Below are 25,913 nucleotides of genomic sequence, written 5' to 3'. Positions count from 1 at the left end.
TAGTCATATTGGTCATGAGAAATGATTAACATTTGTGGATGTTTTGGTGCCTTGATGTCAGCAAAGGTTGTACAATGGGCTTCAACATGCTTGCATTCCAGAAATGTATAGAAATTCTAGACGTCTAATTACTTCTGAATTCCTCAGATAAGGAGTTTCACCTCTAGATGATCTGCTTGGTGGCCACCAGGTGATCTTTGCTCTCATCAAGAACAAGTGTAGGTCCCTTTTTCTTTCTACCTTCATCACAGTCCCCCCAGCATTGCAAGGGGCCTCATGCACGTGTCCTGGGGCCATCGATACACACATCAAAGCCCCAGGAATCCTTTGAACACTCCTCGGGCCTTGGAGCCTACACACCAATGATGCAATCTGGTCCCCTCCTCCAGAGATCTGATCTGGGCAGAGTTAGGTCAGAGAATTCTGGCATCCCAGGTACTCAGTGCATGGTCTAGGAAAGGTGTGGATGCCATATACAGACACCTGGGCCCTCCTCACCTTCTGTGAAAGTGATGTGTGTGACCAGTTAGAATGGCAATCATTAAAAAGTCAGGAAACAACAGGTGCTGGAGAGGATGTGGAGAAATAGGAACACTTTTTACACTGTTGGTAGGACTGTAAACTAGTTCAACCATTGTGGAAGTCAGTGTGGCAATTCCTCAGGGATCTAGAACTAGAAATACCATTTGACCCAGCCATCCCATTACTGGGTATATACCCAAAGGACTGTGAATCATGCTGCTATAAAGACACATGCACACGTATGTTTATTGCGGCACTATTCACAATAGCAAAGACTTGGAACCAACCCAAATGCCCAACAATGATAGACTGGATTAAGAAAATGTGGCACATATACACCATGGAATACTATGCAGCCATAAAAAATGATGAGTTCGTGTCCTTTTGTAAGGACATGGATGAAATTGGAAATCATCATTCTCAGTAAACTATCGCAAGAACAAAAAACCAAACACCGCATATTCTCACTCATAGGTGGGAATTGAACAATGAGAACACATGGACACAGGAAGGGGAACATCACACTCTGGGGACTGTTGTGGGGTGGGGGGAGGGGGGAGGGATAGCATTAGGAGTTATACCTAATGCTAAATGACGAGTTAATGGGTGCAGCACACCAGCATGGCACATGTATACATATGTAACTAACCTGCACATTGTGCACATGTACCCTAAAACTTAAAGTATAATAATAAAAAATAAATAAATAAATAAATTTTCAGACAACAACAAAAAAAGTGATGTGTGTGAAAGAGAGCAAGAGAAGATCCTCTAAAGTACAGTGCCTGGCTGGGGAAGAGTCTCACGCCTACAATTTTTGAAACTGTCTTAAAGGCAATGCTCTTTCCTTTAGGTTTTATTCCTAGTGTATTTAGCATTGAATATTATTTTTGTAGTTGGCTTGTGTATGCTTTCAGCTACAAGTAACCAAAAACTTGAACTTATACCCAAAAAGGTTAAATAACACATAACAAGAAAACCTGATGTAGGGTGGTCCCATGGTGCATTAATTCAGAGGCTTGGTGACTTCATCCTTGGGGTGTGTTCCCCTCAAGTCATTCCTGAAGTGAGTTGGTTTTGTCCTCAGATAAGGAGTTTTGCCTCCAGATGATCTGCTTGTGGCCACCAGGTGATCTTTACTCTCCTCAAGAACCAGTGTAGGTCAAGAACCAGGCATCATGCCCAGACGTGACAACATGCACTGAAAGAAAAGGAGATGGTTTCTCCCATGCGTGTCTTTTTATTGGCAAGAAAAACCTTTTAATGAAGTTCTTCAACAGAATTCATCTCACCTATAGCTGGATGTGATGGCACATGCCTATAATCCCAGCTACTGGGGAGGCTGAGGCAGGAAGATCGCTTGAGCCCAGGAATTTGAGTTTAGCCTGCTCAACATAGTGAGACCTCATCTCTACATAAATAAATGTACATGTCATTAGCCAGAAATGTCGAACGACCACCTAAACTAAGGGAGATGGGGACCACGATGATTAGTTTACATGTTTTATGCATGTCATGTGAGAAGAGGGTTGGGTACCAGAGTAGAAAAAGAGGAGAAAGGACTGTGGACAGGCACTCAGTTGTGTTTTTCACAGTAAATAAAGCTAGAAAGTTACTGCCCTTCCCTGACAATGCCAAATTCTTAGCCTTGTGCAAATCTTAGCTCTCAGTGACTGCATCTAGTTGGGATCCTCTTTTCAACATTCCTACTCTCCTTCCTGGAGCTCACCCGCTCCCTGGAGTACCCTAATTCCCGCCCTTCTGGTGGGCTGCACTGTGCCAGTGCCTGGCTTGCTTTTTCTGAAGTCAGCAATTCATACTGAACACCAATAAAAGATTTTTCCAGAAAATAGCTTGTTGCCTTAGGCATTCAGACAATATTTCTCTTCACTCCTGGAGTGTCTCTTCCTCCATGTCTCTATTATTAGGTACAAGTCCACTTCCAGCCCCCACTTGGAGGCCCTATCAGTTGCACCAGTCCACAGCATCTTCTCTAGGGCCCCTCCCTGAACCTTGACTGTGAATTTCTTGTTTACTTTTTACAATAGCGTTGCAGACATTAAGCACCTATCTTTCTGTCTCTCACATAATAGACACTCAACAACATGTGCTCTGGTTGTTTTCTCCTAAGTGCCCAAGTGGTGGGGAGCCTCTTCTACACCTAAAATGAACTAGACAATTAACAATTTTCCTAGTAAACTCCATTCAACCAAGTTTATGGGGGATAGTCTTTACAAGCTTACAAAGTAGCCTGTAAGGCCTGAAAGCAATAAATCAATATCCACTGATCTAAACATACTTTTCTTGTTTTCTTCCTTCTATCCACGAAATATCAGCTTCCCTGAATGTCTAAGGCCCAAACCTTTGACGTGGGTCAATGTGAAGGAAAAGATGAGTGTGAAGAGGATATTTTCAAGATAAAAAAGGAAAAACTTGGGGCTAGCGGGATTAAAACCTCTACTGACATCTCAAAGAAGAAAATAAAGCTCACCTCTGGCCTCCACCAGTTTTCTCCACAAGCTAATGAGATGATGATTAAGAGTGTGGGGAAAAAGAGCAATGAAATGTCCTTGTTTACCCCAGATGAAACTCTAGGCAGGATTGTGTGTTCATTAGCCACATAAATTGCTATTTAAAGTGAACAAACTCAGACTTCACAAGCATAGATTCTGTTTGGACTCATATTACCTTTCCTAATGAAATGCTTCCCGTTGTTGCCTTCATACAGAAAATTAACTCTAAATAATATTAAAACTCTTAATTCAATATAGATTCCACTAATTGATCCTTTAGAAGTAAATCTACCCAGGGAAAATAAGACTATTTTAAATTATTTACCAAAAATTGTGTTGAATCTTTTGAGTGTTTCGGTTCAGAGGATTTCTACATAATTCTAACAATATATGGTAAAGTTTTTGAAGCCTAGATACATATTTTAATGTCGTTGTTTCAAATGGGTACCCCAATTGATGGTTTACAAGTTCTGATGTGCTGGACCACTGGCAAGTCTCCACTTTACTTTTACTCCACTTTACAGAGTAAAATTGTAAAACTCTAATAAAACAAAATATGTAGTAATCTATAGAAATTGTGCTTTAACTGCACTCCTAATAACAGAGTTCATTCTTTTTTCATGAAAAGGAATAATTTTAGATGCTAAAACGCTGAATAATGGAACATATTTATAGGTATATTGAACAAACCCTCTTAGGAAAGAAGGAATCTAGGTGAGCCCTGCTTTAAAGGAAAAAAAATATCAATATATATTGATATGTATGTCAATAAATATTCTCATTAGGAAAAAAAGAAAAGCGTTGTTTTGACTATTCCTGTGTAACCAAGTATGACAAAACTTAATGATATAAAAATGATATTTTGCTTGCAGTTTTGTGGCTTAGGGATTTGGGAAAAGTTTGGCAGGGCAGTTTGTCTCAAATCCACATGGGGTTTGCTGAGGTGACTAGAGCTGGAAAATCGCCTTCTAAAATGGTTTCTTGACCCATGTATCTGGTCCCTGGGTTGGGATGGCTGGAACACCTGGGAGCTGGTCACATACTGTTCAGGCAGCTCTCTTTCCATGTGGCCTCCATGTGTGGTTAGCTCCAGCTTCCTTGCAGCATGGTGGTCTTAGGGTTGTCTGATTTCTTACACGGTGTCTGGAGCACATTTTTAAAGATGGAAAGAAGAAGCTGCCTGATTCTCAAGGCCTAAGCTTAGGGATTGGAAAAACATCATTTCTGCTGTATCCAACTGGGTAAGCAAGTTACTAGGCCTGCAAAGATTCGAGGGGAAAGGAATTAAACTCTAACTCTTAATGTGTTATCATTTTTTTCTAGCACAGGAGTGAATAAACATATTATGAAAAGATTTGTCATTTTACAAAATAATTCATTCCAGTTTTTCTCAATATAATAAACACACCAAAGACATTTAGAATATTATATTATTTAAAAGTGACTACTCACACCTAACTTACTAGAAACATGTTCAATGCTCAGAGTAATGTACAAATGCTCACATCCCTCCTTTAGTCAGCAGCTGCAGCTTACGCAATTAAGACTAGCATTCCTATTTTGCAAAGCTACTTAAAACCTGGCAATAATTAGGTATTTACTATTGCCAGTGTGACTTCAACCTCTAAAGGTCTTCCAAAAATCTTCTCTGCCAAGAAATGACTGCCTCAGAATGAGATCCTGAATATCAAAAGGTTTACTCTAAGATTTAATTCAGCCAGACCAATGTTGGGAATCTGAAAGGGGCTGTTGTTTGTCACATTAATTATGTGCTTGTCGGGTAGATCCCAGTGGGAAGAAATTTTGTACTTGGGAATTTCCAAGACAACCTAAAACTGTTGTTTCTCATACTGATTTTACTATTTCTTTACAGAGAGGTCAGCCGCCTGCAAATCTTTGAGCATTCAGTCCTTCTCAGCCTTTCTCCATGCTGTGCCGGATGGCAGACCCCAGGGCTGGGGAGTGCAGATGGAGAGTCAGCCCTGCCAAGGCAGATGGCCGACCTCAGAATCCCAGATCTATCTGTATCGATATGTTTCTGAAGGGCCAGTTTTTGTATCTCAATACACACTGTCTGGAGCTCACAGTACTGGCTGTGCTCATAATGGCTGTCTTTGCCTAAGCGTCCTAGCAACATATCAACTAAGCAAATAGAAACAGACAGGAGCAAGTGGAGTTTATTTAAACCTACAGGAGGGCAGAGAGGATTCACAGCCATATAGAGGCTATCCTCAGTGTCTGCGGAGGCTGGTGTTTAATCAGCAGCATGAATCCAGCCATAAATTATAAAATAAACTCACCATTCTTTTATACCATTGACCACACAGAAGCTATGCAGTTTCTACAATTTTATGTAGACCTCTACAGACCAGGTGGTTTTCAAATTGGCCCAGTTAAACTTCTCTGTTCCTCCTCTTACAATATAGTACATAAAATCCTCTCACATCCCTGTTTGCATAATTTCTTTTGGAATTATGGAAAGTTAGCATTTACCTATCTAAATGAATAGACCATTGAATCTTGCAAGAGCCAAGTTACTTGTTCAAGATTCTACTACCAATTGTTGAAGAGAACAAGTTCTGGCAGGGAGGTCTCTGATTTCTAGAGCGGCTCTCCCTTTCTCTTCAGACCACATTTGACTATTGACAGTCCACAGTTGGTGGTCACTCCAAAATGTGAATAGGAATTTAAACCATAAAGCCTGCATTCTAAAATCATATGATCTTAGCTCATGACTGGGGAGAATCTTGACATGTAAATTTGGTTTTCATCAAACTAATTTGTATTTGAAAAGAGTTAGGACATGAGGATGAGAGAAAGGGAATCCACTAAAATGGGAAGCCCCTTTTTCCTTGGAAACAGAAAGAAGGGAAGAGAGGGAGGTGACGTAAACATATCAAAAAACTCCCAAAGTCTCAACTTTATAATATTCATAATAGAACTCATTGACCCTAAGGATATAAAGAATTATTATATGCTATTAAGGACTACCTGATACAGAATATTTATAAAGAGGAGCACCTAGCAATGTACTATTTGCTATGTCCCAGGCACCAAGGTGAGAGCATCATAAATATTGTTGTGTTATGCACTCAAAACATGTAGAGATTATTATTAAACACATCATTTTATTTAGTCTTCACGGTGACCCTGTGAAGTAGGTACTTGTATTACCCCCATTTCCAGATAAAAACAATTCACCTTAGATTAAAATGAGGTGCCCACAGCCCACAGTGATCAAGTGGTAGAGCTACAACTCAAAGTTCTTCACCACTCTACAAAATTGTCCTTAATCACTACAGCTAAAAAGCACAGAAAAGGTAAAAATCTCTGGATTCATATTCCAGTTCTGGCATTCATTAACTGGAAGCTTGTGCATGTGAAAAAAGATTCTGAGCCTGCCTTCACCATCAGAAAATGAAAGTCATTTACTGGGAAAATTAAATGAAATAATATTTAAGTTTCAATAGAATGACCAACTCATAGTAGGTACTAAATAAATACTTACCTGATAAAAAGAAAATTGCAAGATCTTTCAAGTGTCTTACTCCTGAAACATTGTGGTTAGATAATTACAAGTTAAAAAAAATTGTTTCATTCAAACAAATAATTTGATGAACAATAATTGACTAATAAAAAGCTAGTCCACAGAAATTTTTTTAAAATAATTTATTCCTGCAACTTTTAAAACCTAGGGACTGATTACATATGGCTTATGGATATTCCAAACATATCTTGTGTACACACACACACACACACACACAAAAGAGAGAAGAGGTGAGAACAAAAAGCACATGTAATGAGAAGGTACTCAAGACTTCATTCCCAGATTACATGGCTCGCAGGCATCCCTGGTTAGGATGAGAGGTTAGTCCATCTAACTCCAAATCCGTGTTCCTTTTGTTATATCACGCTGTTTCCTGTAGGAAGAGATTGACTAAGAAAATCTTGCATTTAGGTGGATTTTATGTATCCATATTCTCTCATGACAACCAATAAGCAGGAATTTTTGGTGTACTGGCACCCAAGACAGCAGTAATTTTGAAATTATTTTAATATATTGATAAAGGCATTTTTTTACTATTATTGTCCAATTCCACATCCCGCTTTTCTAAAAAATCTTGCATTAAAATAGCTAAACATGGCAATAGTGGTGACCTGGGTTTTAGGTCTGGCCCTGCAAATCAACTAGCACTCTAACCTAGTTACGCTGTCTGTAAAGGAAGCATTTGAAGCATTTCAAGCTCCTTCCTCTCTTAAATCCCTATGAAATGAACAGAACCAAAACCCTACCACCTTCCACTTTTTCTGCTTAACTCAGAAGTATAGAAGCACTACAGATTCTCATTATCCAAAAATATTGCCAGTTTTTTTTCCATTAAAATCTAGGTGAAACAAAAATGGTATTAAACAATTCATGGCAGTTAGTATTATATTATCTGGTGGTTATGCTCTTCCTCCCTTTTTTAATAAGTAGCATGTGCACAGTAATTTTCATTGTCATGATTCTATGCCTTCTTCATAGTGCATTTTGCCAAAGAAACATCAGACATAAATGAACATTCTCAGGTATCCTAGCAACAGGATGTGATTAATAATACCTCTCAGAGCAAGGCAGATAAAATGCCTGAAAGTGAACGCAAACTCAGAACTGGCTACTGAGAAATTGGTAGTGTGGTGAGGCAAGTTTCATAAGATACCACGACAGACTTTATTATAAAAAGATGGAAGCAAGTAGAAGAGAGAACATATTTTAGAGAGGAGACTATAGTTGAGCATGAAAATACAGTATATATGTGTGTGTGTATATATATATACACACACACATATATATAGTGTACATATAAATGTGTATAAACATACGTGTGTGTGTGTGCGTGCACACACACACACATATATAATTTCCTTTTCCTGAGAAGTGACATGAGATACTGAGTTATGATACAGATGCCCATACCCATTATTGGTGAGACAGCATCAAATTGCCATTTATGTGCCTGTGGTTTTAAAAGATCAGAAACAATCAATCACTGTGATTAAGAGACTACTTCCATACTGAAGTACTGAAATGTACTGTAAATTGACATACATGTAATGTTTCTCCATGAAACAATATCCACAACCTCAAGTCTAAAATAGCTTTTAAAAATATTGAGACTCAGTTTACATAGATAAATAGTCATGAGATGCGGAACTTTAGTGTTCAATTAAATAAATTTTCTCATATAAGAAAAAAGTTTTATCTTGAAAATTCAATTTTTATGAGGTTATGGTCCATTTTTATTCATCGCAAGTGGAGTGCTGCATCCAGGTTTAAATAGAAATAAGATGCAAACCATATTTTAATGTTTTGTTTTTAAACTAGAATCTGTGATAAAATAAAGCACAACTAGGACAGAATGTGTGTTCATTATTCTGAAAGCCTTTCTATTATTTTATGACCCACTTTTCTAATATAATCGTTTTCTTGGTTGTCAGTTGTAATATACATACCTGCTAAAAGCTCTATTCTTGGTTGTACTTTCACTACATTTTAGCAATACTAAAATTGACTTCATGTTCTCCAGCATTTCAGAGTGAGTTGGAGCATTTGTGTTTAAGGCACGGTGCTAGACATCAGGAGAGAGAACGATGTGGGACTCTTGACTTGTCCTGAAGGAAGCCACCATCCAGTCAGGAAAACAAACACACAACTAATTGTGAACCAAAATAAGAATCAGTGCTATGGCAAAGGCGTAAATGAAAGGTTACAGGAGCACAGAAGAATGGTGCTTCACTCTGCAGGGCATGGAGAGTTTGGGGAGCTGGCCCAAAAGAAAAGACTTCACAGAGGACTGGCAGCTGAGCTGAGCTCTAAAAGCTGAATAGGGTTTTGATAGGCAGGAGCCACGTGACAGGACATTCTAGGAAGCAGAAACAGCATGAATGGGGAACTGGGGTGGAGGTGTAATTCCTAGTATAATGGGTAACTCCTCTTTGTGATGCTTGAGGAGTGACAGCAGAAGGAAAGTTATGTCCAAATTGTCCAAGGTCATAAATTTTATATTAAGAAATGTAGAGTTTGCTATTTAGGAGTGATTGGATTACAATGACAGAAAAAACCAACAAACCAGTTAGGAGCCCATAGAAAATAGATAACCCCAGGAACAGATATAAAGTTCATGAACTAGGGTGATGGCAGTGAAAAAGGAGAAGATATGTCTCAAAGTCCTGATAGAGGGGAATGTATTGGACTGAGGGACAGATTAGATGGGAAGAAGGAGCAAAAGAAAGAAGCCGGTGGTTCTTAGGTTTTATGTTCGGGTGCCTGAGCAGACACCAAGGATGAGCAGTTTTGTAGGGGACTATAATTATTGGTTTTTTAATGAAATCTTCTTCTTCTTCTCCTTCTTCTTCTTCTTCTTCTTTTCTTCTTCACTTTAAGTTCTGGGATACATGTGCTCGACGTGCAGGTTTGTTACATAGGAAGACCTGTGCCATGATGGTTTGCTGCACCTATCAACCCGTCATCTAGGTTTTAAGCCCCGCATGCATTAGGTATTTGTCATAACGCTCTCCCTCCCCTTTCCCCTCACCCCCAACAGGGTCCAGTGTGTGACGTTGCCCTCCCTGTGTCCATGTGTTCTCATTGTTCAACTCCCACTTGTGAGTGAGAACATGCGGTGTATGGTTTTCTGTTCCTGTTAGTTTGCTGAGGATGATGGTTTCTAGCTTCATCCATGTCCCTGCAAAGGACATGAACTCATTCTTTTTTATGGCTGCATAGTATTCCATGGTGTATATCTGCCACATTAAGCTCATCATCACTGGTCATTAGAGAAATTGGGACTATAATTATTTAAGTTAAAGACATGTGTTGAAGTGCAGTGGAGGACACAGGTAGAGATTTCCAGGAGGCTTTAAAACCTAAGTAGATTTTGGAGCTAGAGATGTAGTGTCACAGTCGTCTCTTTGGGGGAAAGTGAACATTGAGAGAATGAGAGATAAGATCACCTATTCAGACTGAGATAAAGATACTAAAGAAGGAAGCCTAGAGGGTCATCTCCATCTAAACAGTTCAATCTCTGTGTCCATTGATCAATATAGTACTGTCCTACCATGTAATTTTTATTTTTCTAATTTGATGTTTCATGTGTATATGTGTGTGTGTATATATATACACATATATATACATATATACACACATATATACATATATACACACATATATATACACACACACCTATATACACACATAACGTATATATATAACTTAGAAATCTAAGTAGATTCCTGTAACAGGACTAATTCATGATAAAACTAATAGGTAGAATTTATGTAGCACTCTACAATTTACAAAGCCCTTTCATATAACATAGGGGCTGAGAATTGTTCTAGGTCTTCATAAAAAAAATTATTTGAGGTATTCATAAAAAAAAGTTGCACCTTTCAGCCTCCCTTCTGAAACATGAAATGCCAATATTTCATGTGAATTTTTTCTGTTTCTTGCTAGCTTTACCATATGGAATTGTTTCATCCTCATAGCATTCCAGAGAAGCAGGCCCTGATCCCCACTTTACAAATGAGAAAATCAGGGAGACGGATTGATATGCCTGCAATTAGCATTACTGTAGGTATAGTATATTAAATGATAAATTATGACAGACTTTTGTAACATATATAACACTTATCTCAGAATTTAGCAGCTAAAAACAACAATAAACTTGTCAGCTCACATTGTTTCTGTGGGGGACTCTGGAATAGCCAACTGGATGGTTCTGGTTTTGGCTTTCTCAAGATTACAGTCAAGATGTTGGCCAGAGCTGCTGTCAGCTGAAGGCTTGACTGGGGCTGGTAAATGGATTGCTCATATGCCTGGCAAGTTGATGGGGGCTGCTGGCAGGCCTTTGTTCCTCATTGGTGGTTGACAGGAGGCCTCAGTTCCATGCCACATGGACCTCTCCATAGGGCTGCTTGAGTGTCCTCACAACATATTATCGGGCATCCCCCAGAGGAAGTGATCCAAAAGAAAGGAATATTGGAGCCATAGTTTTTTGTCTTTGTTTTTTGAGATGGGGTCCTGCTTTGTTGTTCAGGCTACAGTGCCGTGGTGCAGTCATAGTTCATGGTAACCTCAAACTCCTTGGCTCAAGTGATCCTCCTGCCTCAGCCTCCCAACTAATTAGGGAGGTGACAGATGTGTGCCACCATGCCTGGCTAATCTTTTAAAAAAAATTTAGAGATGGTGGTCTCATTTTGTTGCACAGGCTGGTCTCAAACTGCTGGCCTCAAGTGATCCTCCTGCCTCAGCCTCCCAAAGCACAGGAATTACAAGCATGAGCCACCACACCCAAACTGGAAGCCACAATTTTCTTAAGGATCAACCTCAAAATCACACACTATTATTCCCACAAAATCCTTGATTACACAGTCAATCTAATTCAGTGGGATTACACAGGACGTGAATATCAAAAGAAGAGAAGATGGGAATCATTGGGGACACCTTGATCACTACACCATATTATTTATCTCAAATACATACACTTCCAACTTTCAGAATTAGTGACTCATTCTAATATAGGTTAAAGACACTCCAAAAAGATGTTTTTCTTTACATATTTTACAATTCAAGCCTTGAATACCATTTTTTAAAATTTATGAAAATGTCCAAGGCCTCTAGTATTCATAAGTGAATAATCAAACAGTAAGCAGTGGCTTGTCCAGTGGAAAACTTAAATGAGAAGGTGCCCTGTCACACTTCGTAATGAATGAGGCCTTTAAATGGATTATTCATGTTATTTATCTGTTGGAATCATTGAAATAAATTACATCAAACAAGTCCTCTGGAAATCACCCAAATGAATATAACATGCCATTAATCAAGGTGCCAGTTAAATGAATTCTACACTTTTGTCAGTGACATGAGGGAAGATTGTATATTTTCCACCTTATACGTTAGGATTTTAACAGACTTGAAGGGCTGTTAGAAAAGCTTGGATAAAGTTTACATGTAGCTTCAACGTGTGGCCTAACTTCTCAGTAACTAGCTCCAGCTGTGGAGTGTTGATAGATGACAAAAAAGTGACAGCTGGAAGGATAGTCTTCACTTATCCCAAACCGAGGTCCTCACCTCCACCATGGTGTTCATACACACAATTGCCCAAGTACACAGTTTCTTACCTAAGTCTGTAAGCATGCTTAGGATTTCCTAGCTTAGCAAAAACCTTTAGTTGGCTTGTATTCAAGCTATTGCCCCATTTCACTTATTCGACTCATTTGGAGGCTGCCAAAGTTGAAAAACAAGAAGCCATGTCCTCAGCTCCACTTCCTCATCACACACTTACTTCCCAGACCCTCGCAGTCTCTCCTGTGTTCTCTGCCCACTCTCTGCTAAAACTACTCTCTCACAGTCTAGCAACAAACATGTGAACTCAGCAAGCAGTAGCAACATGCTATTGAAAACCCCCATACTTCTAAAACTTGATTTGTGGTACAGGAGCCTGCACTTTGTTGAGCTCCCCGGATTTCAGCGGCTTCTGACTTCCCATGGGCCTACATCACAAAACAAAAGCAGCAGTCATGTTATCTTAGTTATTGTCCTCCACCCACTCCTCTGTGCTGTCTGCCTTTATGCCCCATTCACTCCTTCAGCTTCAGCCATCTTCTTATGATGAACATTTCTTGCATCTGTAATTTCAACTCAGATTTGTTGAATTTATTGAGACTTGCTTTATGACTGAGTACGTGGTCAATCTTAGAGAATGTTCTGTGCACAGATGAGAAGAATGTGCATTCTGTGGTTGCTGGATGGACTATTCAGTAGATGTCTGTTAGGTCCATTTGGTCAAAAGTTCATTTAAGTCCACACTTGCTTGGTTAGTTTTCTGCCTCGATGATTTGTCTGATGCTGTCAGTGCCTGTTGAAATCACATACCATTATTGTGTGGCTATATCTCTTTTCTTAGATCTAGTAGTATTTGTTTTATAAGCCTGGGTGCTCCAATGTCAGATGCATATATATTAGGATAGTTAAATTTTCTGACCTCTTACAAGCTCCTTGTTCCCATAGTACTTCAAAGTCAGTAGGTCTAACACTGAACTTGTTATTCCCAGCCCCATCACATTCTATAATACCATTTCCCCAACTTGGATCTCTATACCCAAAGTCACCTAGCTAACCACTCATCTTGACTTCTTCTCCTTCCTGGCAACTCACATTTAATAAATCGCTGGGCCCTATTATTTCGGCCTCCCCCCATCTCTTGCATCCATTACTTCCCTCATCTCCACGCCCACTGCCATGACTCAGTCCACCCTTTCATTGCCTTGTGCCTAATCCCCTAGGATAGTCCCCTTCCAATGCACTGCTGTAAGCGTGCAAGGTCTTCTTGCGCAAATACCCTGTCCATTTAGCCCATACTGTGTCCTTTGCCAAGAGTCAGTCATTTCTCTATTTCAAATTTCTCAAATCCCATTTGTATCTCAAGGTCAAAATCAAATGCCACTTTCTCCATAACTTCATGAGCACCCCCTCCTTTCTTAAAATAACTGCTTCATCATCTCATATCTTTAAACATTCTACACCGTTTGAGGCACATCTCACTTCATATTATATTGTCTGTCCTTTCTATTTTTTCAAGTGGGTTGTAAGAGGGCATAGTCTTATTTAGCTGTTTTCCCCATAGTGGTTTCTATGGGGATTTGCCCTTTGTAAGTTTATTGTTGAGTAAATGACTCTGGCTAACAAGATTTTAAAAATCCAACAGCACATTTAATGCATAGTTATTTATTTTTTACTTTCATAAATTGGTTTGCAAGCAGTTCTCATGCCTGTCAGCTGAGCCCAGTCATCTCTAGGAGCACATTGGACATGGCTGAAGTAGAGGTTGTGTTTGGAAATTGCTGTAAACTGAGCTTTCATCTTATTTTCATCATATTCTCATGATTCCATGCTGTAACTTGTCTGCCACTTCTCATTTCAGGGAGAGTGGAGAAGAGAAGAGAACAAAAAGTAACTTCAGGTAAGATTTTGTCCAATGGGCTCCAGCTTTATTTCCTGATTTTATTTCTACCTTTAAATTTTTTTAAATTTATTATTCAAAAATTCACACTAAAATTAATAGTTTATGGCTTTTGAACTGATCGATATTAATTTAATTAAAATAAATTCATACATTTAGCTTTTTCACTTTCGCAACAGTTATGCCCTTTTCATCCAATCATTACATTCAAAAGAAAATGAGATGGAATGTTCCTTAATTTTTTCATGATTATCTATTTAAAGGTGAGTCTTGCAACCAACAGTATTCAAATACAGGCATTGTGATGTGATAGTTGACAACCAGTTTACTTTCCCAAATGACTATGAATCTCAGTTTTATTTCTTAAAACCGTATATGTAGTGGATGCTTTTCAGGACAGTGTTAACTGAGAAGCATCTTTATATTTTGGAGGAATTTTAAGAATGCCATCACTTCTAAATTCATGTGGATTCAGAAGTGAATCATGCTTTGGCAGAGTGCCATTGCACATAGTAGGGGTCAGTATTTGCTAACTAACACAAAATTAAGTTTTTACATTTTCATATTTCCATTACTTGCCTTTTAGCTTAAAGTTGTGAGGTAAGATAGATTTTCATTTACCAAGTCAGTCTTTGCATAGGAGCAGTGTTGCAGCTCACAGTGCCCAGAAATTGCCAACAATCATAGAGAATGCTAATTTGGCATGTGTACCTATGCCCGCCATCCTTCCCAGGTTTCTACCAACCCACTACTCCTGTGATAAGCGAGAGCTACCAATCACTCCCATCCACTAGCTTCTTTTAGCTTCATTTCCTGTCTGGTAATAAGATATTATGTGTGTTTCCAAAAAGTCAGCATAGTCAGTAGAAGACAAAGATCCATCTTAATCTAAAAGTGTATAAACAGCATAAGCTCCTGTCTCTTTTGTCCTTTCCAACCTTAGCATTCATTTCAGATAAGTGGGCAACTTAATACCTGCATGAATTTCCTGTTAAACATTATTGCTTGCATTCTCTGGGAACCTTTTAAAGCCTGATCATGAACACACACACACACAATTATGAAGGCAAGAAAGTGTCTGATTCCCTCACAGGTATGATTACGTTCATTATTGCTCCTTGGGGGAGAAATAATTTGTACGGCTTCTAAAATGCTATTTCCATAATGCCTTAAGTACTACCTTCTTAGTTAAAGAAAATGCACAGTTTGGAAGAAAGCTAAGTTGGCTAAAGTGTTAAGTCTGATGCCTCGTTAGGTTCCCTCAATAGTCATGGCTTCTAAAATTATTTGTGATCAAGGTGACACCAAGGTTAGAGACAGAGGCAGGACAAGGACTCAGGCATCTCCACTCCCTGTCCTTTCCTGCACCCCCACCATGCTAACGTTTCTTTTCAAAACAAAGTGCTAGTCACTTTAATGCTTTGTTCAGTTACTTGCTTAATAAAACACTTTTCAACAAATGGAAAATCTTTAAGGCAACAGCATCTTTGATAGGGAACACAGGTCACTAGGGCTATGAGAAAAACCCCTTTACTAGTGGAATTTTTACTAATTTGCCCTATCTGATTTGTAGCTTGTCAATTGCCTGATTTCTATGAGAGGGTGAGGTTAAGGATAACTAATGAATACAGCCCATATTCTAGGGGAACATTAGGGGGCTCCTAATCATTTCAAATGACAACAAATCATGCCCTCAGGGAATCTAAATTTGTAACAATAGTCTGAGTTTTCAAGATTGGAACATACTGTTTACCACTGTAGTCATAAATACTACAATCAGTCTGTGGTGCTGGCCTGAATGTAGACTTCTTTAGATAAAGTGTGTGGCTAAGATACTGAAAACATCATGGGAACTCCTATTTCTGACTTCTTGCTTGCAAGTTTTTACATCTTAGTTCATTTTCCTCAGGTTCTATGTCCTGCCTCCCCAGTTACTATATACCCCGCACCCTCTTGTTTACAGCTGAGTTTATCTCCTGGCTAAGAAAGACCAATATTAGGTTCTGGAACCTTTCAATCTACCCTATCCTATTGCACTAAATGTATAATAATTGAAACAAAAAAGTTAGAAAATATTTTAGACAGAATATTCCTATTAAAACCAGGACCTACCAAGACCCTCATGTTTTGGTTGGTTAAGGTCTTGCACTAAGATGAAAGTTACACAGAAGTAGCTTTTTATGCAGGGTAAGAACTTCATAACAAGGAAATGTCTCTAGCACTGGAAAGAATGAGATTATGTTTGTAAACATGTGCAGGGGTTGGGCACCCCCTAAAAGAATGTTGACAACAGATTCATAAAGAGTTTGGTTAAATCATTGCTAAAGTTTTTTCTAATTTTGTGTCTATGATTCTATTGCCATTTTCACTTAATTGAAATGGCTCTACTATGTATAATGGTGGTCAACAAAACTTAAGTGGCTTTCATTTCATTATATAACTGAGTGAATCATGTTCCAAAGATTACACTAATTTAGTTTGGACTGAGTTTCTCAGTAAAGCATCTAGCTGATGGTGCCAAGACTATGGAATAAAACTGTCCTGTAGTCTATTTAGTGACTTCTATTTAGAGTCCGTCCACACTGATTGCAATCCGGGCTATTGATTCATGTGTGATGCTATTTTTCATAAGCCAGAAATAACTTCACAAGAGAGTATGTATGACTTGGTATCATTCATTGTCATTTTTGAAAACCCATTCAAATTATATGCTTCTTGACACTAAGCTTGAAAGTCTATGTCATATTCATAGAATATGGTTAGAAACATCAAAACTAAATTTGGCAGTTTGGCTTGGTAAAGAATATTATAAAATATATGGTGGTATAATGATAAATGGACAAATATGAGGCGGCAAATACCTGATGTCATCAATTTTCTATTTTCCCTTGATTCTCTTTACCAGGAAAATTTTTAAAAAGATCAGCTATTTCATAGATTTTATGTAAAAACTTCATTGTTTGAAGTACCTTTATCTCATCAGAAGAAAGACCTCTTTGTGGGCCATGGAATTCTCGATATTAGAAAGCAACACAGCATAAAATGCAAAGAGGAATTCTTGTGAAGAAAAGTGGATCATAAATTATTGTTTAGAAAAAGCTATGTTAGGATGCTTACTACCATAAACTAGTGGAACACCATCTGTTAAATCTATATTTCAACATTTCCAAAAAGAAGAACTCTTTCAAATTCAGTTAAGTATAATGGAAAGAATAGCCCTAGTGGACCAGAGAATGGAGAAATCAATTGCGTACTTTTCATTTATTACATTAGAGCATCCTTAAAGTTAGAAATGGTTTGTTCATTTACATCATTTGCAAAAAGCTACCCACAGAGAGGAACAATGTTTTTGTTTTTGTTTTCCCAACGCAAAAGGTGAAATTCATTATTGGAAATTTAGCAAATGTAGAACATCTGCTTTGCAAGCTCAGTCCTTTGCGGCTTACTTTTTGACTGAGTGTGTTGATTCTTGGAAACGTTCTGCAACAGCAATGGCACCTCCATTTTAAAACTTTTTAACACACATTGAACATGCAGTCATTCAGGATAAAAAAATAGTTAAGTAGATACTGAGTAAAATCTTCCATCTGTGCATGAATAACATGTTCATTTTATTATATGTCACATTTATTGAATACAAATAATATTTAGCACATTTAGCATGACTTTTCTCTAGGCTATTTCTATATTTATAGTGTTTTTGCCATAGTTCCTATATACTATCAAAAAAAAAACCTTAAAAATCAAGAGTGAGAAAGACCTATTTTGTCATAGTTTTAATTATTGGTGACCAACATTAAACATATGAGGTTAGCAGGTAGAAGACATTGTGACAAATACATTTAAGCAAACTATCATCCTTGAAAAGCCCATTATTTTGGACATTGGTATTTTGCAATAGCTACATGTTTCATTCTCAATTTGAGAATCATTATTCCAGTTAGAATCAAGCTTAAAATGCTTGTCATCCTAACTTGTTCATAGCTTGTAAAAGCTATTTTCTTGACAGCACCTCAGGCACCACAAAAGGGGCAGAGAAGGAATCTGAGGTATTTATAAGTTGATACTTTCAATTCGATAAATATTTTAATGGTCCAGGACTTGTGCTTAACATCAGAGATGCAAAGGTGAATAAGATGTGGGATAAATATCCTTAATTCACTCACTTTCAGTTCAGGGAGAAAAGCAAGTACACATGATTACAACATGGTTTGAAGAGTGCCTTTTAGAGAATGATGTACAAGGTATCATGAGGAATTCAGGGAGGGCTTCCTGGAAGAGGCGAGACTTCAGTCAGTCCTTGAAGAAAGAACTGGAATAGTTTACCAGGTAAAAAAAAAAAAAGTGGGGGGGAAAGGGCTCGCTGTCCAAAGGAGTGTGTTTATGCAAACTAAACAAATCTTGAAACACCTAATAGTTAATGAAAGAGACATTGCCAGAGAGATGAAGGTAGTGGGAAAAGGCATGGCCTATTGAGGGAAAGCTTAGTGATTTAATAAGACTGGAACAGAGTCATAAACAAGAGGTGGGAGATGTGGCCAAAATGTAGGCACATGCCAGAATCAACAAGGACCATCTATGCCGTCCCATGGAGTTTGGACTTCATGCAGTAAGTGCTGAAAGCTAATGAAGTACAAGGAATTACAGAATCCATCTGCATTTTCTAAAAATCTCTCCAGGAGAGAGATTTCTAAAAACCTCAGCGGAAGTATGGATTGGAAGAGAAATTGACAGGAGGCAAGGAAATCAGGAAGCATATCATTTTAATTACCCAAGAACAACAGGATGAAGGTCTGAGGTGTCTTTACTAAGACAGTGACGTTAGAGAGGAAGCCAAGAAAATGGAATCCAGATACATTTACAAGATCAAACTGACCTGGTTGGATATGGAAGGTATGGGAGGATAACTCTTAGGTTTCCCGCCTTAGAGAAAAGATGTATACTGCAACCTGTGTAGGGAATACGGGGAGAGAGACAAGTTTGGTGGAGAAAATAATAAATTAAGTCATATCTATGTTGATTATAATGTGGCATGTGCGATATGGGGACAGAATTTTGTCAAGAATGTCAAATAAGCGGTAGGTTATAGGCAATAGAGCCTAGAACTTCAGAGAGATGCAGATTTGCCTTTTAAGTAATTGGTTCCTGGATAAGAGTTGAAGCCCTGGCTATGAATGAGCTCCAAAGGGAGTCAGGAGTGAGAAAAGAGACAAGGCAAGGCTGAATCCTTAGAACATCCCCAACATTAACAAAGAACACAGTAAGATAACTCAGAGACCGAGAGCCTAAGAAAGATAAATCAAAGCTGTCCTGTGAGAATCAACAGCATTCTCCGTCTCTGAATCCAAGAAAGAGAGAAAGTTAAAAGGAGGGTCTGGTCAAACCTGTCCAGTGCCACAGATTGAGCAAGTAAAATAAGCACTGAAAACATCTATTGGAGTTGCAGGGAGATATCTACTCATCACCACAGAGAAATTATGCTGGAGGAATTCTGTAAGTGAAAACCAAGTGACAAGGGGTTGAGGAGCGAATATAAGACAAATGCAGACTTGTTCTTTCAAAGAATATGTGAAAGGAAGGAGAGTGAGAAGGAAGAAGATATAAAAGAGAGAGAGAGGGAGAGAGAGAGAGAGAGAAGAGCTTAATCCTTAGGCCATTAAGTTGGGAAATTGAAGTTTGTTGAACCTGCTATTTTCAGGCTCTGTGCCCAGTATCTTCTATTTGAGCCTTTAAATGAACATGTAAAGTTTGTTTATGGTCAACATTTTAAAAATTGGAAAGCTGAGATTGGGAAGGTTAAATTACTTGCTTTAGGCTCCATTTATTAACTGGTGGAACCAGAAATGGAACCTAGGCTGTGGCTTGCTGGAGCCAGCTTATAATATCTGGAAAGCTGTCTGGAGAGAACTGATTGTGCTCCTCTCTTCCCAGTTCTGCATTCAGTGAGGTCATGCAGGTAGCTTCAAATTGGCCATGGTGGGGGTATTTACACCATGGAAATTGGCAAACACTACAAACCAGGGTTCATTCAGTTTTAAACATTGACCAGTGTGCCCCTGGATCTAGGTCTGTGTGATAGCAAAGCCTGGCCATTTCACGCTGTCCTGCTATGTGACTTGATCAAGGTCATTTGGGTTAGCTAGCAGATGGCAGAATTGAGACTTGAACCCAGACCTGTGATCCACATCTGGCCTAACACAGACCCCAAGGAATTGCTGAAAAAAGAAGCAAAATATTTTTTCCTAAGATCTTATGCCCAGTGGCCCAGGTTGATATAAACAAAATCTCATATTTTTCCATCTTGTAGTTCTGAACTACCAATTTTCTGCCTTGGCCTCCCAGGCAATCCATCTCCAGCATGTTTGCTTTTTTAAGCAGCTTTCCTGAAGACCTGGCTCTCTGAACTATGTTAATGAATTCTATTTTTAAAAGCAACCAATTTTCTCTGGGTTTATGATTTCAGAACAATATTTATTATTGAATGAAATAAAGTCTCTTAGATGCGTTTTCCCCTCCTCAAAATGGAAGACTTACACTTGGGCTGTTCATTAAAAGAAGTCCTACACGTTTTATTTTTAAACAAATTTCATTTTCCAGCCAGTCGAATTTATGATAGAGATTAAATAGCAACACAACTGTGCCACATTATTTTTAAAATACCTTAAATTTTATTGTGTAACACTGCATTTAAAGGAGTGTGTGTATGCAAACTAGACAAATCTGAAATGCTACGTAGCTAATGAAGGAGAAATTGCCATGTCACACCACATAGTCAAAGTACAGATATGAACACATCTACCTGAAATTCCCTCCACATATTTGATGTTTAATTTGGATTGCTATTACACTACACCGAACAGGATTTATCTGCACACAGTTGAGACTTGAAACATGCTTTCTTTAGGTGGCAGGGGAGAAATATTATCTTCAGCTGCATCACAATAAATTTCACGGGGTGCCTCCTTGTGTAACGGAAAAAGAGAAACTTTTATCTGTGTTGATTCTTTCACAAACAACATGTATGTGTTTCTTTTACCCAGAAAAGGAAATGGAGAATAATTTTGTAATTGGTGTTAGCCAAAAATTACTTTACACTTTCGTCTTCAATTAAATATGGTATTACAAAAACAAGTCACAAATAATTCCCAATTGAAATAGAAAGTAACTCAAATAAAAATGAACATTCAAGAGCTAGATGACAAATCTCATCAAGGCAGCATGAGACGAAGCAGGTCTCGACAAAATTGGGCTCATGCTGTTAGGCTCATATGTATGTGTATGTGTTGAATGATCAACTAATTTATCATGGAAGTTGTATCAAAGGGCAACCTAGGTGTGTGTATCTCTGTATCAGTCAATATAATAACGACAGTAACTACACTCTTATGTGACATGACCTGTAATTTAGCATTCTAGGTAAATGCATATTTTGACTAGCTGAAAGTGTCATTTATATAAACAAAGGATTACAAATGCACACAGAAATAGAATATCAGAGATCCTCAGCCTGGCTTGTGAAAGGAGTGTTAAGTCATACCTGATTTTCCCACAGGGTAAAAAAATGAGGTGGTTATTTCTAACCAAGAAACAGATGCCCAACTTGTTCTTTTAAATAGAAATGACCACAAACATTTTAATCAACTGTAAATGATATACTCGTATACTGTGCAACTTAAAACCTTCTAAAGTGAATGTATGTCACTTGAGCCATGCAGTACAGAAATCAATCATATACATTGTCCCATTATTTAACTGAAAATCCCCAGATAAGAGTATTTGTAGGACAACAGAGAAGCCATGAAACTCCAAGGAAACATGAAACACCTCAAGTCCACTTACCCCAGAAGTGAGGTTATGACTGGCAATTGGAGGAATTCCAAGAAAGGCTAAGCTTTAGTGGGAAAACAGAGAGACCCACAAAGGGAGGTACCTGTTGTGGGGGACACCAGAACCAGGGGTCCCTTAATTAATTCACACTAAGGAGTTATAGATGACCATGAATTACTACATTATTGAGTGTAGCTAGCATATTTAAATTTTCTTAGACATGATCCGGTATCTTGGCTTCCATTTGGACCATTTAAAGGGTGGGATGATCCCCATGCCTTTCTTTGAACATCTTTCCAACATTGCTTTCTTCTAGATCAGCAATATCCAATAAAAATACAATGTAAGCCATATATATAAATTACATTTTGAGTCCTTGGCAAATGTCCTTCTACCCTAGCTTACCTTCATTTCCTTACACATCTTTACTATGTTCTAGTTATTAGTATGACTATAAATCTCTAATACATTTCACACTGCACAGAAACAATCTGTACTTCTCAGTCAGATACAGTCCTTTCTTCCTCCAAAAAGTCCCTGAAATGCAATTTTACCAAGCCTTCTCTGAAAACGAATAGTTCTCTCTTTCACTGATATCCAGAGACAAACAAAACACTACATTCAAAACCTGACTTTATTTAATGCACTTTTATCTTGTTTTCTCTGGCCATTTTTCTTACCTAATCTGCTAGCTTTCTTGTCATTTAAAAATGTTCATCCCAGGACATATAGATAAGCAAATATGAACTACATTAAATTTAATATTTTTCCTTAACCTTCATGGTAACTTGAAATGGACTATATCTTTCTGCAGCAATAGGAGCAATATAGTTATGTGATTTTAAAAAATTATTTATTTTTTAAAATTATAAAATACACATAAAACTTACCATTTTAACCATGTTTATGTGTTAAAAATATTCAGTGGCATTAAGTACATTCACATTGTTGTGCAACTGTCACCACCACCCATTCACAGAAATCTTTTCATCTTGCACAACTGAAACTGTGTATTCCTTAAACAGTAACTCCTCATTCTTCCATCCCTCTTTCCCTGGCAAACACAATTTCACTGTCTGTCTCTATAAATTTGACTACTCTGGGTACTTTATATAAGTAGAATCATACAATATTTGTGGTTTTGTGACTAGCTAATTTCATAACATCAAATTTCATCCATATTGTAGTATGTGCCAGAATTTCCTTCCTTTTTAAGACTGATTCAATTGTATGTATATATTGCATTTTATTTATCCATTCATCCAACAATGGGCACTTGAGTTGCTTCCACCTCTTGGCTATTTTGAATTATGCTGCTGTGAACATGGGTGTACAAATATATCTCTTCAGACCCTGCTTTCCATTTTTTTTGGTATATACCCCAGAAATAGAATTGCTGGATCATGTGGTACCTTACAAGGTTTTAACTTAGGCAGAAAGAACAAGTAAATTTGTAAGACTCTCCAGATTTCATCATTATTTACTTGTTGGTGTATTTTTTGTTGTTGCTGTTGTTTTTTACTCTCTTGCTTTCTTCTAGATCAGCAGTATCCAATAAAAATACAATGTAAGCCATATATATAAATTATACTTCGAATAGCTGCATTTCAAAAAGTAAAATGCAATAGGGGAAATTAATTTAATGATATATTATTTAAGCCAGGATATTGAAAGTATTATTGCAGCATGCTATCAATATAAGAAATTATTCATTAGATGCTAGAAATGATAGATAGGCTGAACATGTGTATTATAATAGACAATAGTAGATTACATGATGCAATCATTGAAGAGAAATGTAGTCTATGGAAACAATAAAGTTATGGTTAATGAAAAAAACACTTTATACTACTTCAGATTTTAAAGTAACATTTTAATTAATTAAAATTAAAAATTCAGTTTCTGAGTTGTGCTAGTCACATAGCAAGTTCTCAACAGCCACATGTGGCCACCAGCTACCATAGTGGACACTGCAGAACTGAACCACTTGCTGGAAGTTCTTTTTTTTTGAAACTAAGTCTAGCTCTATCACCCAGACTGGAACGCGATCTCAGCTCACTGCAACCTTCACCTCCCGGGTTCAAGTGATTCTCCTGCCTCAGCCTCCCAAGCAGCTGGGATTACAGGCGCATGCCACCACACCCAGCTAATTTTTGTATTTTTAGTAGAGACAGGGTTTCACCATGTTGGCCAGGCTGGTCTCAAACTCCTGACTTCAAGTGATCTGCCCGCCTCAGCCTCCCAAAATGCTGGGATTACAGGCGTGAGCCACCGCACCTGGACAGAAAGTTATCTTCTTTATTTAACCCAATGCAAATGTACAAAATATTTTTTAAAGTAAGACATGAATTCCTTTTTAAAATTTACTTTTCTAATGTTTATCTAAAACACAAGAAAAAATAATTCTTGTCATTTTCATAAGAGAGAGAATAAAAAGAGAGATAATCAATTTTTTAAATATAACCCCATAGCAGAGGTCTTTAAATAACAGCTTCCCAACATATGTGTATTAGGTCCTGGTTTCACATTAAAGTACCAGTAATGTCCTGTTCTTGGTATCCTAATTATAGTTGTAATGTTTGAATTTCAGTGAACTTCTGAAGAAGCATTTAATATACATACTTGGCAGCAATGCTTTCTTATCTGAATGGCTTGAGAATTGGCAGTAGTCAAAGACCTTGAGAGCTTGTAAAAATTAAAAAAAAAAAAAACTTAACTAAATGACCTGAAAGATGGATTTAATCATCTCTTGTTTTTAAATAACGTATAATGATCAGTGGCAAAAATAAGCAAACAGGTGTCTCCGATCAGCTTGCATTGTTTGTCTTTTTTCTTTTGTTTTGCTTTTGAGACAGGGTCTCACTGCACTCAGTGCTCAGGCTGGAATCCAGTGGCAGAATCACAGCTCACTGCAGCTTAGAACTCTTGGGCTGAAGTAATCCTCCTGCCTCAGCCTCCTGAGTAGCAAGGACACACAAGCGTGTACTACCACATCTGGCTAAATTTTTTTTATTTTTAGTAGAGACGAGGTCTCACTATGTTGCCCAGGATGGTCTTGAACTCCTGAGCTCCAGCGATCCTCCTGCCTTGGCCTCCGAAAGTGCTGAGATTACAGGCGTGAGCCGCCATGCCCAGGCATTTGTTTGTCTTTTCAGAGACCACTGAGTTGTGCCCAGTATAAACATAATGGGATCTAGTTCAGTGTAAGTTAGGCATCATACCCTTTCCACTAGTAAATTATCAAATTCATTATTGTTACTCATGAGAAAATGTCAAAGGAAGATCTCTTTTCTGGGTGAAAAGTAACAGGTTTGGCTATAAAGATGGCAGATATGAGGGACCACTCAGTTCATATTGCTGAAAAAAAATGTAAACGCCAAGGCTAAGATGAGACCAATTTAGATTTTTAAAAACTATTTGACTTCAGAATTTGTATAAGCAATATACTACGTGACACAATAATCTATACTCATTGATGAAGGACCTCTCTAAACGACAGAAAACAAATGTGCCCAATAAGCATGTAGATGTTCTTCCCAGCAGTGGTGTAAGGAGACTTGAAGACAAAATTTAGTTCAGAGCTTTTTCAACCAACAAAAATATAGCAGCTGTTTAGCAACTCCCCACTTCCTCCTCCCTGCAGCCCCCGATAAGTTCTAGAGATCCGCTGGAAAGCATCATACCTACAGTTCACAATACTGTATCGTACATGTAAAATCTGTTAAAAGGGCGGTTCTCATGTTGCGTTCTTACCATAAAATAAAATTTAAAAAAATAATAGTCTCTTTCTATCTAGCAGGAGCGATTGGCTCATTGCAGGTATAAGCACACTAAAAAGGTAACCAAAATGTCAAAAATCATGTCATGGCCCAGTCCTTGGTCCCAGGCACTTAGAAATTTAGAATATACTGGTCTTAGGCAGGTAGGAAGTTTTGATGTTGCTTGGCTTTGCCTGAAGTGGGAGAAATATGATCTTAAGAAATGAAGCTTTTCAACTTTTCAGTGTGTTTGAAAATTATCTTAACAAAATGTTGGGAAACAAAAACAAAAC

At 37.9% G+C, this 25,913-nt stretch overlaps 1 protein-coding gene across 4 annotated transcripts in view; it reads left to right on the top strand.

The window, feature by feature from the left end:
• Positions 1-25,913, top strand: part of CHST9 (carbohydrate sulfotransferase 9) — a 272,296-nt gene that overhangs the window by 118,393 nt on the left and 127,990 nt on the right. For 3 of the 4 annotated variants that reach the window (XM_054461218.2, XM_054461221.2, XM_054461217.2), the window contains one exon: positions 13,997-14,035. In XM_054461218.2, the coding sequence (XP_054317193.1) occupies positions 13,997-14,035 (39 nt within the window). Of the gene's footprint in view, positions 1-13,995; positions 14,036-25,913 lie in introns of those variants that run through there. The other variant, XM_054461220.2, reaches the window with a different exon arrangement.

This window comes from Pongo pygmaeus, chromosome 17 (genome assembly GCF_028885625.2).
Source record: "Pongo pygmaeus isolate AG05252 chromosome 17, NHGRI_mPonPyg2-v2.0_pri, whole genome shotgun sequence".
NCBI lineage: Eukaryota > Metazoa > Chordata > Mammalia > Primates > Hominidae > Pongo > Pongo pygmaeus.
This window is presented reverse-complemented; position numbering and strand designations above follow the sequence as displayed.